General features: G+C 40.3%; 1 protein-coding gene across 2 annotated transcripts; it reads left to right on the forward strand.

Moving 5' to 3' along the window:
• Positions 1-405: 405 nt before the first annotated feature.
• osbpl3b (oxysterol binding protein-like 3b) lies at positions 406-14,144 on the forward strand. Of its 2 annotated transcripts, none has more exons than XM_010797108.1 (19): positions 406-585; positions 3,132-3,248; positions 3,905-3,958; positions 4,446-4,559; positions 4,820-4,984; positions 5,139-5,262; positions 6,008-6,111; positions 6,434-6,526; positions 6,614-6,773; positions 7,736-7,866; positions 9,757-9,894; positions 10,479-10,572; positions 10,680-10,924; positions 12,050-12,187; positions 12,309-12,372; positions 12,495-12,573; positions 12,707-12,851; positions 13,691-13,835; positions 13,933-14,144. In XM_010797108.1, exons 1-19 carry the CDS (start codon positions 487-489, stop codon positions 14,127-14,129), a joined length of 2,406 nt encoding a protein of 801 aa, XP_010795410.1. In that variant the 5' UTR covers positions 406-486; the 3' UTR covers positions 14,130-14,144. The 2 variants fall into 2 exon arrangements, with proteins under 2 accessions (XP_010795410.1, XP_010795414.1); XM_010797112.1 differs by having other exon boundaries at positions 9,763-9,894.
• Positions 14,145-14,399: the final 255 nt, after the last annotated feature.

Consider the following 14,399-nt stretch of genomic DNA (forward strand, 5'->3'; position numbering starts at 1 on the left):
TAGTTTGTGAAAAATGCCAAAAGTCAAGTAATTTTTGCTGATAGTAGTTACTTAGTTTACCTTATGCAAGCATCTGAAGGAACTTCATCTTTTGCTGTATGAACACACTTTCTGTGTGTGTTTTCGATTAAATTATTCCCTAAATGCTGACAATCCATCACTGAAATTATTCAACCCTGCTTTCTCATCTTTTTGCAGACTAATTTATGTCCTCAAGTCTTTTCTGTCCATTTTGTTTGCGTACGTGAAAACTGTTATGCACAGCTTCCCCTATTCTTCTACATGAAGATGGAAAAACTAATCGCTCTGAATAACCTAATGCATTTTTCAGTGAGACAGCTAAAAGGCTTTAAAAGGTTTTGCCTCTTAAAGCCATCTTTCTCTCCACCCTGTCTCGTCCTGACCCCTTCTCCTGCCCATCTGCTTTCAGTAGAGGAATGTTCCGGGTGCTCCAGCCTTAGACTGCAGCGGCCAGTCTGCAGCGAGATGGGCTCAGAGGATCGCAGTTCAGCAGCCATGTCACAAAAGATATCCTCGGTGTCACGCAGCAACAGCAGCTCCTCGTCCAAACTGGACAGCCGACAGGTAAAACACAACACACTGCCATGAAAGACTAGAAAAGTTTGAACTATTAGCTTCTCCAAATTCATATTTTCTGGTTTACTGTTTTTGTTCTGCAAAAACAACGTCTTCCTGTCCTTGAGGGATTTCTCTGTGTCATGGGAGGAGATTGACTTGACAGTAAATGCCTTAACCACACAAACATTTGCTATTAGGCCCTGTGGTTTTCTCAGAGTTTCTCACAAAGCTCTATTTGGCTCTTTATTAATTCAAGCCAGAGGCAGCCCTATTTGAGGTTCCCTTTGCATTTTAGACAGCAATAACTAAATGCTGCAAACCTGAAAAAAATATGTTTTAACCTGGCTCTGTCTCAGACCACATTTCTTCTATTTGTGGGCAATTTAAGAATACTCAGAATTTCGAAAATGCAAATATGCGACATATCCCTAAAAGGTAGTTCTCCCACTCACAAATGAGTCTTGACAATAGCGCCATTACCAAACTGTTGTTGCATTTTCCTCTTCTCTTTATCTGCAGGCAGCAGACTTATTCATTATTCATTACCGTCTACAACTGTTCCGTTTGGAAATAAAAGTAATAATGTTTCATTACAGTCCTGCCCACAGGACACCCTAGTGTCACACTAGTGGTCCATCACAGCAAATGCATCGACTGAAAAGTATTTTGCAGTGCCCATGGAAAAACTAAAGAATAAATATAAATATCCATCAAAAGGGCAGTTTCAAACCTGAGACAAGCTTGGATATAAGTTTCATATTATTTATAAAAATGTATGGTCACATTTTGTAGGGTTTCTCACTTAAATATATCTATTTTCTTTCACTCCTATAGGAGCAATTGTCTGGTGAGCAGTTTTCCATGTAGCATGTGCAATTAGTTGAATATTTAAGTTAGATGTAAATACGAATATGGAGCCTAGAAATTATAAACATAACATATCCTATCGAGGCAAGACAGGTTGAAACCGCTCTAAGAGCCAGCCCCCCTAAAGCTCAAATTGTAAAAACGTCACTGTTTGGTTAGGCTGACTTGTTTCTAGCAGTAACTTCCTCAAACCCATAACTTGCTCTTCACAACTTGTTATTGTATGGTTCAAACAATAAAGATCTAAGATGTTAATTAGTGAGCTTTAGAGGTTGTTATTGGCAGAATGTTTACCATTGGACATGTCTTTCCATTCCTCATGTTTCCTGTCTGTGTGCTAAGCTACAGTAAGCTAACTGCCATTGATTCATATTCACCGTACTAAGAGGAGTGCTATCAATCTAACTATTTATTTATTTATTTGATGCTAGTGATGTTCAATGTAGGTTCATGTGATTTGTCAAATATATGGTTCAATATACAGTATATCTTACAACCATCTTAAAACTGCAGCCGGACAATTTACAACTTGCTTTTGCTGAGAGCTAACCCTGTAATTGCACATGTCTTCTTGTCACTTGTGTTTTTACTGTATCGCTGAAAGGGCCTCTCGACCTTGAAGAAAATGGACTGGCAGTGTGTGACAATGACTCACTGTGTGAGTGTGTCAGCGGGGGCTGTGACGAGCACTCAAGTGAAAGAGCAAACCACAAGTCCCGCCCTCTCCATCCCCCTTCAGAAATGAGGGTTTATTTTAGAGGCCTCACCTCCAGCCGTCTGACTGATACAGTTTGTTTAGCCAGACATGTATTTACACTGGAACATTCAGGGACACAGAGTCACCTCAAACCCCTGCCAAGACCCAAGAGTCCCTTTGGATATTTGGGATGTGAATATGAATTATTCTTAAATGTTTTTCCCATGTGGGATTAATGTAATTTACTGTACAATCCTAAAGAAACTGCATTATCAGCAAATTGAAATCATTAAAAAAAGCGTTGCAACTTTATGAATTTATAATATCTACCTAAACCCAAGGAGATGTTTGCCTATTGTGTCCATTTAACAGTACTCAAATATAATACATTACATTTAAATAAATGACGAAGACATCATTTGGGGTTTCTCTTTTGAGCAAACATACATTATACAACAGGTTTAAAAGCTAAGTAATGCATGTTAAAGGCTGCATCATTCTCTGTGTAAACAAAGATGTTATAGAGCTTCCTGTTTATGCTGCCTTCCTGGAATTCTCACCACTCAAATACAAAGCTATCTGGATTAGTCTATGATGAAATATCACCTTAATCTCTCCATTTGCAGAGGGATTTGGATTTTAGCGTTCTAATCTCAGAAAAGGATTATTGTGAAGAGTTGAGATTAGACAGGTAAGCTAATTTTGAAAATGGGATCATGAGTTGAAAGTAAAGCTAAAAAATGGACACCTCATAGAGCTCCATTCTCACTCAGCATAAAATGTATCTCCCACTCCCACAGCCTCCCACTGACTGACTGACACTGCATTAAAGGAGACACAGAAATCTAATCAATCACACATTGCTGTATGCTTTGACTCCGACCTTGACTCTGTTGTGTGGATGATTTGTTTATTGTTACCTAACCTTACTGCAACTGTGATCTATAACTATATTGTATCTCTTCTTATAAACCACCTCTGCCCACAGGACAGTTGGGAAATAGTGGAGGGTCTTCGAGGAGGCTTCAGCAATGTCCTGGAGCCCCAGAAACAGGAGGGCTACATGCTCAAGAGGAGAAAGTGGCCGATGAAGGGCTGGCATAAGGTATAATCAACCACATGCGGCTTAATTGACCCACGTCATCTCGATCTTACTCATCTCTCAGAATGATAGACATCATGATGTATTTTTAGACATACTTGAGAATCGAACATCATTACCATTTCCCGGTTTTACTTCATACGTTCAGGTCTCTTTTCCAAAAAGATCTGCTGACATGACTCATTTGTCTTTTAAACTAATTGAATGAGCATGTGCAGTAGCTGATTTCACCCACAGAGGAGTCACATGTGACCTGGGTCAGTAACCGCTCACGCTCTGTCTGAAAGCTTTCACTGGGATAATGCTACCTAGCTGCATTAGCTGATGGACTGTTAGTTAATAGAGATAAAACCATGGTAAAACATTTAGTATTGACCTGCAGTCAGAGCTTTTCTTGTCTTTGTGCTTTCAACTGGAACGTTTACAAAGAGAAGGATCGCAACAGAGTGAGGGAAAGAGTAATAAAGACAGAAATGATGCATGACAAGAGCCTGGGATGACAAATATCTCTCTGCAGAGACATTAACAACCTACATTAAAGAGAGGCGGACTCTGTCATGATCACAGAATCATAGCCGTGACTTCAGACTTGCTGTCAGGCTGTTGCATATCATTCCGGCTGCAGATCATTTGCTCATTGTCCTAATTTCTCCATACAGAGGTACTTCTTCCTGGACAAGGGCATCCTGAAGTATGGAAAGTGCAGTGCTGATGTGAGTACAAAAGCCTTCTAGATGCATACTATGTGGTTGTCAGTTACAGAAAGATTTCAAAGGACATTTTGTGTCTTGTACCATTGGCTGTCTTTCCCAAAATATCTATCTGTGCCAGTAGATACTCACAATCTCGTTCAAATCAAATCAAATCAAGTTTTATTTATATAGCACATTTTTAAAACGATTTTTGGTCGAGCCAAAGTGCTGTACAGTAAAAATACTTTGCACTAAGGACACTTTACAACAAATACAACAGCACAGTTTGTGCAGAATATCGTTGTCATTGATAGGAATCACACGGTGCATTTCACCTGCCAATTTCACATGATTAATTATCAGCAATCCAGACGCTGTAATTGGGCAGGGCTGCGCAGAGCCAATAAAAGTATAATACTGCATTTTAAAACAGAACAGCATCCCTTCACAATTGTATGAATTCCAGTCCAAAATATTCATAACATTGTTCGTTGACTTTGTCTTGCAGATTGAGAAAGGGAAACTGCATGGCTGCATTGACGTGGGCCTCTCTGTCATGGCCATTAAGAAGAAAGCCAAGTGCATCGATCTTGATGCTGAGGAAAACATTTATCACCTGAAGGTAAACCGCGAAGGCTAATGAATGGAAAGCATTCCCCACAGATTGATAGGAAGTGCTGTAAAACATAGATTATTCAGATTATCCCCCTTTTAATTTCTGTAACGGATGCTTACATGGAGAGGACTTTAAAATGACCTTATGTGTTGTGGATAAGGGAGAATTACAGTCCCTCTGTGTGTTTTTCCACCTTCACGCTTCCTCCACCTAACCTTGACGTCGGGTCGTCTCGTTGATTTCTGATTGTGGTATCTGCTCTCCAGATTAAGTCCCAGGAGCTGTTTGATGAATGGGTTGCCAAGCTGCGCCACCATCGACTCTATCGGCAAAATGAGATTGCCATGTACCCTACTGACAAGTCCTTCTACTATCCCCACTACCCCTCCGCCAACTCCCCTAGCATGGCGGAGGGTGCCTCCATCAGAAAGGTATACCTGTGCACTGCATAGTACTCTGACAACTCACTTGATGCTTTCTGCTTCTGCTCATGAAAATCTATTTCACCAAGTCCCCATTTTTTATGATTTGATGAAGGAAGCACATTGTTATTGGACTGACCTTTGGTTCTTTTGTCCCTTGCAGTGCATGTCTATGCGCAGACAGTCCACAGTGCATTCTGCAGGAGCCTTCCCATTAAACTGCAGCAGCCAGGCCAAAGTAGCCGCCTGGCTCCAGTCATCTGACGACATGGACAACTGCTCCAAAGGTGAGGCAGTAGAGCTGACTCTGCTGATTTGAGGGGTTTCTTACACATTTTTTATAGTATTTATATGTCTTCCATCCTGTTTCCTAGTTTAAAAAAAAAAAGATGATACAATGATATTTAAATAAAGATGTGAACTGGCTGAGAGATGTATCTAGGATTTCCCTCCTATTATCCTGTGTTAATGGAAGTGTTCTGCTCTATTCAGACCCTCATAGTTATAGTAAAGTTGTCATTGATAATGAAAAAGGCAGGCTCTGTGAGTACAGCTTTTTCATTTATCGAATGTTTCAGTAACTTAATACCAATAAATCTGTCTGCCTTCTGTCCTATTTGTTAGTAAGATGGGACTGGCATGGCATTGTTGTTTATAAAGAAAGGAACTGGTTTATTTTTTTTAACGGTTTTCATTGATTAGGATTTGTTCTCAACATTTTTAGCCTCCAACTAAGCGAGAGGTTGTGATGTTTAGAACTAGGAATCTAGGTAATTGTACCAAACAATCCACAAGCAGTACTTTGCTACTTTGTTAGTTGTTTATGAACATCAGCGTCACTGACTGAATAGATGTAGGTTACTGTACGTCAGCCATTTATAGTCTGTAAAGAGAGAGAGTCTGTCCTCAATGGCCAAACCAGTACATGCTAGTGTTTCTGTTCCTTTTATTGCAGATACATTTTATTTTTATGTAACTCTCTTCTTAAACCAACCTTCTTATCTCAATGTGGAAATGTTCCCTTCTCCACAGACTTGTCAGTGTGTGACGCCTACCTGCTGGAGCTCAACCACCTGCTTCAGAGTATGGAAGTCCTGCACCGCACCTATTCTGCTCCATCAATCCAAGCACTGCAGGTCAGCAATTTATTCCTGATTCCTCTCCCCTTCACATGCAGAGCCGGATTGTTCTTGCAACTCAACGTTAAGCCTGAGAAACTGTGCAGCAAATGAACTTACTCACATCCAAAACTGGATCACTCAAAATGCAAAATAACTTGTCTTGATTTTGTCTTTTATCATTTCTCTCCACCAATTCTTTTGTTGCCCTCAAGTCATTTGCCTCTAAATATAGAAAACATTGATAAGTCTTTGCCAGCAATGAAACCATTTCCTATGAAGAGCCTTCAAAGTAAAAAAACAACTCTGTCTCGAACATCTTTATCTTTTTGTTCACTAGGCATCTACGTTTGACAGCCAGAAAAAGGAAAAGAGACTTCCAAAGAAATGGCGCACTAAAAACTACAACAAAGATGTCAAAGCAACTCTGCAGGTACACATCTTAATAATGACATGTGATCCTCGTTCTTCTTTTTTCGTACGAATCCCTCTAAGTTGTATTCCTGCTGCTCTACTGTAGGTGCCGAGCTGCATCTCCTCTAGCTCTGTGCGCCTCCACGCCTCAAACCCCAACCTCTCCACCGCTGCGCTCGCCAACGACAAGGCGGACACCGAATCGCTGGATTCAGCTTTTGACGTGACCAAGCTGCAGGAGGACTTCTGTCGCGTTGCTGCCAACTGTGAGTCAAATATTATGAGCTGGTCATCTTAAATCACCATTTTTATCAAGGGGAATATCTCCCCAAGTGCACATATATCTGTCAGACAGCTGTCTTATTTGCATGTAACATAGAAACGGTAGTGGGTTGTTGTACATAGCAAATAGATGTGACAATGGCAGCTGGTAATTACTGATTGTTTAGTTTACATTCATTAGGATTCTGATAGTGTGTTCTGCGTGTCCTCCAGCTGATTTGGATTTGAAAGAGGGGTATTAATTAGTTTTCTGCTACTCCTCATTGACATTTATATTCAGATACCTGATGCTTGACATGGCATAATGAGAATAATTGTTTTTTTATGTAATGGTCTCACAATTCCCACTTTCCCTGTAAAATGAGTTTAAAGTTTGCCCCGGGGAACAACTATCACTTCTGCTGGCATTTCAACTGTTTTGTTTAGTTTAGTTTATTTATTTTTTTCGAGCGTGTAAAACCAAAGAAAATACAAATGAAACAAAAGATGATACAGACATGATACAGTACTATACAAATGAATGCAATAACACAACTAAATATTTAATTAATAATTGAATAATCTGTAGTATCATTGTCTGATATCAATAAACAATAAAGCTTTTGCTAATTACACGTCCGAAAAGGTCAGATTGATGCACATTCAAAATGATGAAGCTAAGGATGTGTGATTCTAGTTTCGATCTAGTAAGACGAAACATTAATATGACAAGCACTTACTATATTATAACCTCCCAAGCATCTATTTTGAGGTGGGTGGTAAAATGAATAAAGATCGTGACTTGCAAATGGATAGGAGATCATCAAAATGTCACACTTTTTCCATTTTAAAGCATGGCGTGATAGACTTTGACTGAATCTACTGTGACTGGATCTGCATGGCACTGAAATTAAAGCAAATTTGTTCGCACTGAATCTCCCCTCGTCAATTTTTCCCATCTCTACAGTTCATGCAACCATGAAGACGACCCTGAATACACTAACATCTGAACGAGAGAGATTAAAACAATGTGTGGACCACGAAACAATTCCCCCTACCTCTCCTCAGGTTGTCGGTTTGAAGAACGCTCTGACAACGGTATGTGAAACAACACAAACTCACACCCTTACACATAAATATTGTCAGCCAGTAGAAATTAATATTCCGCCTTCTTATAGACTTACCTCTCAGAAGCCGGCACCACTTGTAAGGCGTGACACATTGCTGAGCATCTTTGAGGGATTACTAGCTGCCGGTGTGAGGTCTGCCCACCTGAACATATCTATAATCAAAATGGTCATCATGTTTACTGTGGCTTCTGCCTCCAACCATGAGACTTCCTTTTTCTATTTTATGTTTTATGACTGCACACTAATTGTCATGCTGACATGTTCACAGCTTTAGAACTCCTGTTCTCTTTACGCCAACACATTTCCTTCACTTTAAATACCCAGCTGGGTGTTAGCTTCTACCTACCTCACATGGAGTCAGTAATGAGTGAGTAATAGGCCTGCTGTGATAGCACATGCACACATCTCTATAATAAAAGTAAATGGCATGTGAGCATAAGCAGTTCAAGTAAGGACATTTAGGTATTAGTATTGTCTGAATGATTGAATTGATTTGTGATGTAAAAATGTTTACACTGGTTATTTTTACAGGCTTTAGCCCACAACTCTGAGCTGAGGGAGCGCCTGTGCAAGATTCATGCCGAGTCCCACATCGTAGAGCCCACACTAATAAATGTCACTGCCCCTGTACAGGTTGGTGCAGGAATGCAGTGACTCTTCTCCCCCCCACCCCCACCATCACTATGATTATTATTATCTCAGTCTTTATTTTTTCAACCCACACAGTGTTGACTTTGCCACAGACTGAATGAGCTGTCCTTTCCCTCTCATCCAAATTCTGCAAATGTTGCTCTCCTCCTCCCTTTTTATCAAAACAATGACTATTAAAAGTGTGATTTTCTTCAATGCAAACTTTTCAGGGAACAAGGCCCCCTCAATTTTTTTGTATTCCCATTATGTTGCTATGAGAAAGTGCTTCCTCTCAGTCCTGTGGTTGTGTTTTACCATCACATGGCTCAGGGGAAGATTACCTTTCACGTTATTGTCTCCAAAGGAAGCTCTTTACTCTCTTAATCAGCTTTGCTGACCAGAGAGTGTGAGCTGATCTTATCGGAAATGTGTTTGAACACACGGTGCAAAACTAATTCGCCTCCTCAGAGATTATCTCCAGGCCAATTAATCAGCTCCGGCAATAACAGAGGATGTAGGGGCGTGTGTGCCGCTGTGGAAAGTACTTCTCGTTAGTAATTTGTTTCATGTTTTGAGTTGTTTTCAGCAGAACAATATGAATGCTATGAGTTTAGTTTGAATGTGCATCTTGTTTTGTGTTAACAACTTGCCAGACAGAAGAGTTAGTGTGAACACTTCTTGCACACGTGCACTTCTGACTGGATTTAAACAAATTATTCAGTGATATATTGGGATACAGACTCTAGAAAAAAGGTTGATTGCAATATATTGCAAAACTGATCGTTCTTTTATACAAATTTAGTTTTAAGTCTTCCATTTTTAAAAGGTTCAAATTTGTGGCGTATTTATGGCTGTTTAACTCAAACGATGGCACATGGAAATGTCCCTGTGTAGTAAAAAGAAAGAGGCATGCACTCTGTTGCATGATGTCAAAGTTCACCGATTAATAAATATATATAACCTTCTATGAAACTGAAATACATTTCGAAACGCAATTTTAATTGTCATTTATATTGTGAAAACAATCATATATGTATGATCATGTATTTTATTGATAACTGTCTTCCAATATATTGAATTTGAGATTTTTCTTTTGCAATCCTCACATTATCCAATCATTGTGATTGTATGCTTTTCTGAATTTCCCTGTGATTGCCGCCCATTCTGGCTTTGATGATGTTGCTCTTTTCTTGTTCTTAATTATACCTGTGAACATTGTGTTTCCTAGAAACAGGAGTCTGCTGATGAATCCCTTCCACTCGTACATCAAGTCTCCAATGACAGCAGAGCTTCAATCACAGAGTCTTTGTCCGAGTTCTTCGATGCACAGGAAGTTCTGCTGTCTTCTAGTTCCTCAGAAAATGAGGTAAGTGTGAAGGCTTAACTGGCACTATCAGCAGCTGAACTGACAATTAGGGTTGCATAAAAGTACAATTATTGTTAATGTCATGTCATGTCATTTGTCATGTTTGCTTCTACTATTGTATGAGCAAAAGATCTGCATGATAAAATCAATCAAGACAGAAATACACGCCAGAGGTTTTGAATGGATTTATCCCCTGTAACCTGTCATTTGAAACACATTGTGACAATCAGTGCTGTTGCAAAAAGAAAACATGCCTTTTAAACTACCTTCCCTAACACCACTTTTTTTGAATGTGTCATTAAACAAGTGTCCCTCACTTCAGTTTAATTTCGAGTCTTCATACAGCATGCAGGATCAGATAGCAGCTGGAGTGGAAGCAATGTGAAAATGGAAGTTAATTACTTTAATCTAAAAATACTGCAAGTTCAGGTGCAAATTAGTCACCGGGTCCTTAGGGACCGTTCATCTCTATTTTATTTTATTATATGTTTTTTTGCTGATGTTACAGGATATTGAGAGAGACCTGCCCAATCCCAGGTTGTATTAAAATTGTTTCTGATAGTTAAAGTTTGGATTATTTTTAGGCGTCGGAGGATGACTCATACATTAGTGACATCAGTGACAACATTTCCATGGACAACTTCTGCAACGAGACAGAATGTGAGAGACCAAACTCAGGTAAGATATTGGACATACCTTGGATACCACACAAATATTTCCACTTTAGCATTCACCGCACAAAAGGTTGTCGGTGTCCTCTGACCTCTAACGCCATCTGTTTCCAGGCTCTGCGGAAGAAGGCACTGTCCTTTATCAGCGTAGATCCTGCCTGCCCTCGCCCAGCCCAAACAACAGCTCCATCAGCCTGTGGAACATCCTCAGGAACAACATCGGCAAAGACTTGTCCAAAGTGGCGATGCCTGTACAGCTGAATGAGCCGCTGAACGCCCTGCAGAGACTGTGTGAGGAGCTGGAGTACAGCGAGCTGCTGGACAGGGCTGCTAACACACAGGACCCTTTTGAACGTATGGTGAGATGGCAAACACACCGTTTTTCTGTGTGAGTGTGTGGGCAGAGCTAGGTTCACATGTTCTCTCTCAGCACATAATGGGCCTCCTTTTACAAAAGCAGTTGCCCTTGGTGAAGCTAGTCTGTAAAAGTTAAAGGAAAATTGATTTTTTTGAGAAACTTTTCATCACACCAAGGACCAGAAAGAGACTTAGAGCTCACTCTGCTTTCGCATAGGGTGTGTCCATGTGAAATGTTTTTTTCCCCAGGTAGCCATAAAGAAATAGAAATAACTGTTGACTCATTCTTACATTTTTAAGGAATAGTTTTACATTTTTAGAAATTCTCTTATTCTCTTCCTTGCAGGAGTCAGATGAGATTGATGCTCTATCAAGCCAGGCGAAAATGAACTTAGCTTTGCTTACATTGTAGACAGGAAAAGGGAGACAGCTTTCTTTCTCTAAAGTGAAAACTACCCAGCACTTCTAAAGCTTAATAAACATTTTTATCCTATTTGTTAAATCTGTACACAAACAGGTTAAACATGTATATATTTGGATAGAACCAGGAGTTACTCAATCTTTGCCCGCTCTTATTCCTCTAGACCAGTGACTTCAGCTGCCCAGTGTCAGAGGTATTGCCAAGTGCTTGAATGAGATCTTGCTTTACAGATTTCCTGCAGGCAAATGGCAAGATTGTGCCTCTTTGGGTGTTTCACTTCCTCACATTTGCAACGCCGAACTTTGGAATGATAGTCATTTGCTTGCGTTTTGTTCACTGTGGTGTGGGAGGTGTGGAGCTACAGCCTGTGGAGTCAGCTAGTTATAAAGGACAAAAGCGCCACAGACAGTATATAAATGTGAAATAAATAGCAGCTGAAGTCGATGTCAGCTCCAATCCTTGGCCTTCCATTATGATGTGGAAGTAATTATATGTATGCTCTTGACTCAGTGCAAGTGCCCGGGTATTCAGACAGTAACTCTGCTCCTTACAGCATGGAGGTGAATGACCAATAATATGTGGTGCTTTATAAAGATGATATACCTCAATGTTCTGCTGATCTCGAAATGTATGTTCAACACAAATTGTTCTGTAATAGACATTATCACAAAGGCAATACTAACTGTAATCGTGTCTCTTTGCGCAGGTATACATAGCTACATTTATTGTATCGGGCTATGCATCCAGCTACTACAGAACAGGGGGAAAGCCTTTTAACCCTCTCCTGGGAGAGACGTACGAATGTGACCGGCCAGATAAAGGCTTTACATTTGTTGCAGAGCAGGTATGCATGAATCCAGTCTCTGTGCTATTCATAATCCCAGTATTCTAATAATAATTGTAATGCGTGCACTGGAAGCATTTTTATTGAATCAATTTACTAACCCAGTTGTTTTAAACATCAGGTGAGCCATCACCCGCCGATCTCAGCTTGCCACGCAGAGTCTAAAAACTTCATCTTCTGGCAAGGTAGTCGAATATAGAAATGAATCTGGTCCTTTGTCAGTGTTTGAATATATTTGAACAGTGGCTGGCCCTCTAGGATGAATGCTGAACGTGTATGATTACTTTCTTTCTGATTGATTTTGTAGATGTGAGGTGTAAGAACAAGTTCTGGGGGAAATCAATGGAGATTCTTCCTGTTGGCACCACTCATGTAACTCTGCCGGGGTGAGTCTTTTGCATTATTTATTCTAAGACTCATAGATGGAGACTGTACAAACCAAGGGCCATGTCAAATAATAGAGCAATATCTACCAAGTCACGTTAAAAGGAATGCTGTTTTAATCCCTTTTGTTTCTAGATTTGGAGACCACTATGAGTGGAACAAGGTGACGTCCTGCATCCACAACATTCTCAGTGGACAGCGCTGGATTGAACATTATGGAGAGATCTCCATCAGAAACTCCAGCAGTGATATTTGTCAATGCAAGATCACTTTTGTTAAGGTGAGACAAAAAGAAGAGTTATATTTGGTAACTGTATGCAGAGATGCACCCACCCTAATGACTCACATTACCACTATCAACAACTTTTTCTTTAGCCACAAAAGCTTTCTGTTCACATTTCTCAGAACAAATGCGCTCTTTAATTTGGAAATATGAAACTAAAGGCTGAACTACTCTTCTTTGCAAGGTGCTTCAACACAAGGCATATGAAGCATCTTTCAAATAAAAAGGCTTTTAAAGGCCTTAAGGGTTGATGTCACACCTGCTCCACGTAAAATATAGTGATTCAAAAGCCATTATAATTAAGTACATTCCAGCTCCTGCATAATGTAGCGCTTTTTCTTTCCTCTCTTTAACTCCCTATGTGTTTTTTTTGTTGGTAGACATCCCTCTGTGCGCCCCATGGAGTGTGATTTAAAATAAGAAAAAAAAATAATAATGTTGTCGCCTTAAGAATAGTAAATGCAGTTGTACCTTCATTAGTCCATAAACCTGAGATGATGCTCTCCTCTACGAACACTACAGTTCTCAGTGTTTGATGATTGGAAGCCTTTACTGGATGATGGAGAAGGTTAATTGCTTTAGCGTGTGCCCATTTGAAAGACCTCCTGAAGCTGCGAAGGGTAGCAAGTCCAGACACGTCAGAACTCATTATGCGTCTTTATCTGCCATTAAACACAGCAGCTTGGCAACACACAGCTGGGGCTCGGTATGGTTTACGCAACAGCAACATCTGCTGACTGCGAGAGGACATGATTGTGATCGCTAAGTTGTCTATTCATGCTCACTTATAATAGCTTAAAACTAAGTTCTTCTCCAACTGTCAATCCTTTTCACAGGCCAAATACTGGAATTCAAGCGTGAATGAGGTGGAGGGAGTTATCACGGATAACAAAGGGAAGGTCATCCACAGACTCTTTGGAAAGTGGCAGGAAGCTGTTTTCTGTGGAGACCCTCCCTCAGCCAAATGTATCTGGAGAGCAAGTATGATTTTCTTTTATAAGAATGCAAGAAGCGCTTTTGCAATGCATGTCTTTCTGACTGTACCTGATGCATTGGTTGTTATTTATGTTGAATTTAGATGCAATGCCAGCAGACCTTGAGCAGTACTATGGCTTCACCAAGTTTGCTATTGAGCTGAACGAGCTGGATCCCCCCCTGAAGCTGCTGCTACCCCCCACCGACACCAGACTACGCGTGGACCAAAGGTACAAGATCAAAACAAATTGTGTTTTCATGCACTTAAATTACATAGTTATTGATAACCTGAATACTTAAATACTTTTTTTTGACACGGTTTTACTCATCACGATATACTTTCTTGTGCGCACGAGAAAGTTACGGGTTCGCCAAGTAGGAAGTGAAGCTGAGCCTTTTACACAAAGCCTTCGCTGTGTTTACCTTCATTAGACAGCTAAAGAGCAACTGCAGGCTGCTGTTTTAACCACACACACCTCTACACACACACACACACACACACACACACACACACGCACACACACACCTCTACACACATCGAACTGCCCGATTATTCCCCCCATTACTCGT

This window comes from Notothenia coriiceps, unplaced genomic scaffold, assembly GCF_000735185.1.
Source record: "Notothenia coriiceps isolate Sejong01 unplaced genomic scaffold, NC01 NC01_scaffold00002418, whole genome shotgun sequence".
In the NCBI taxonomy this organism is placed as follows: Eukaryota; Metazoa; Chordata; class Actinopteri; order Perciformes; family Nototheniidae; genus Notothenia; species Notothenia coriiceps.

Bases quoted from the DNA above. Each gene is read 5' to 3' on its own strand.
- osbpl3b (XM_010797108.1), top strand. From the start codon at position 487: ATGGGCTCAGAGGATCGCAGTTCAGCAGCCATGTCACAAAAGATATCC. The intron at 4,560-4,819 runs GTAAACCGCGAA...TCTGCTCTCCAG, and splicing joins AAAACATTTATCACCTGAAG to ATTAAGTCCCAGGAGCTGTT. The intron at 12,574-12,706 runs GTGAGTCTTTTG...TTTTGTTTCTAG, and splicing joins ACTCATGTAACTCTGCCGGG to ATTTGGAGACCACTATGAGT.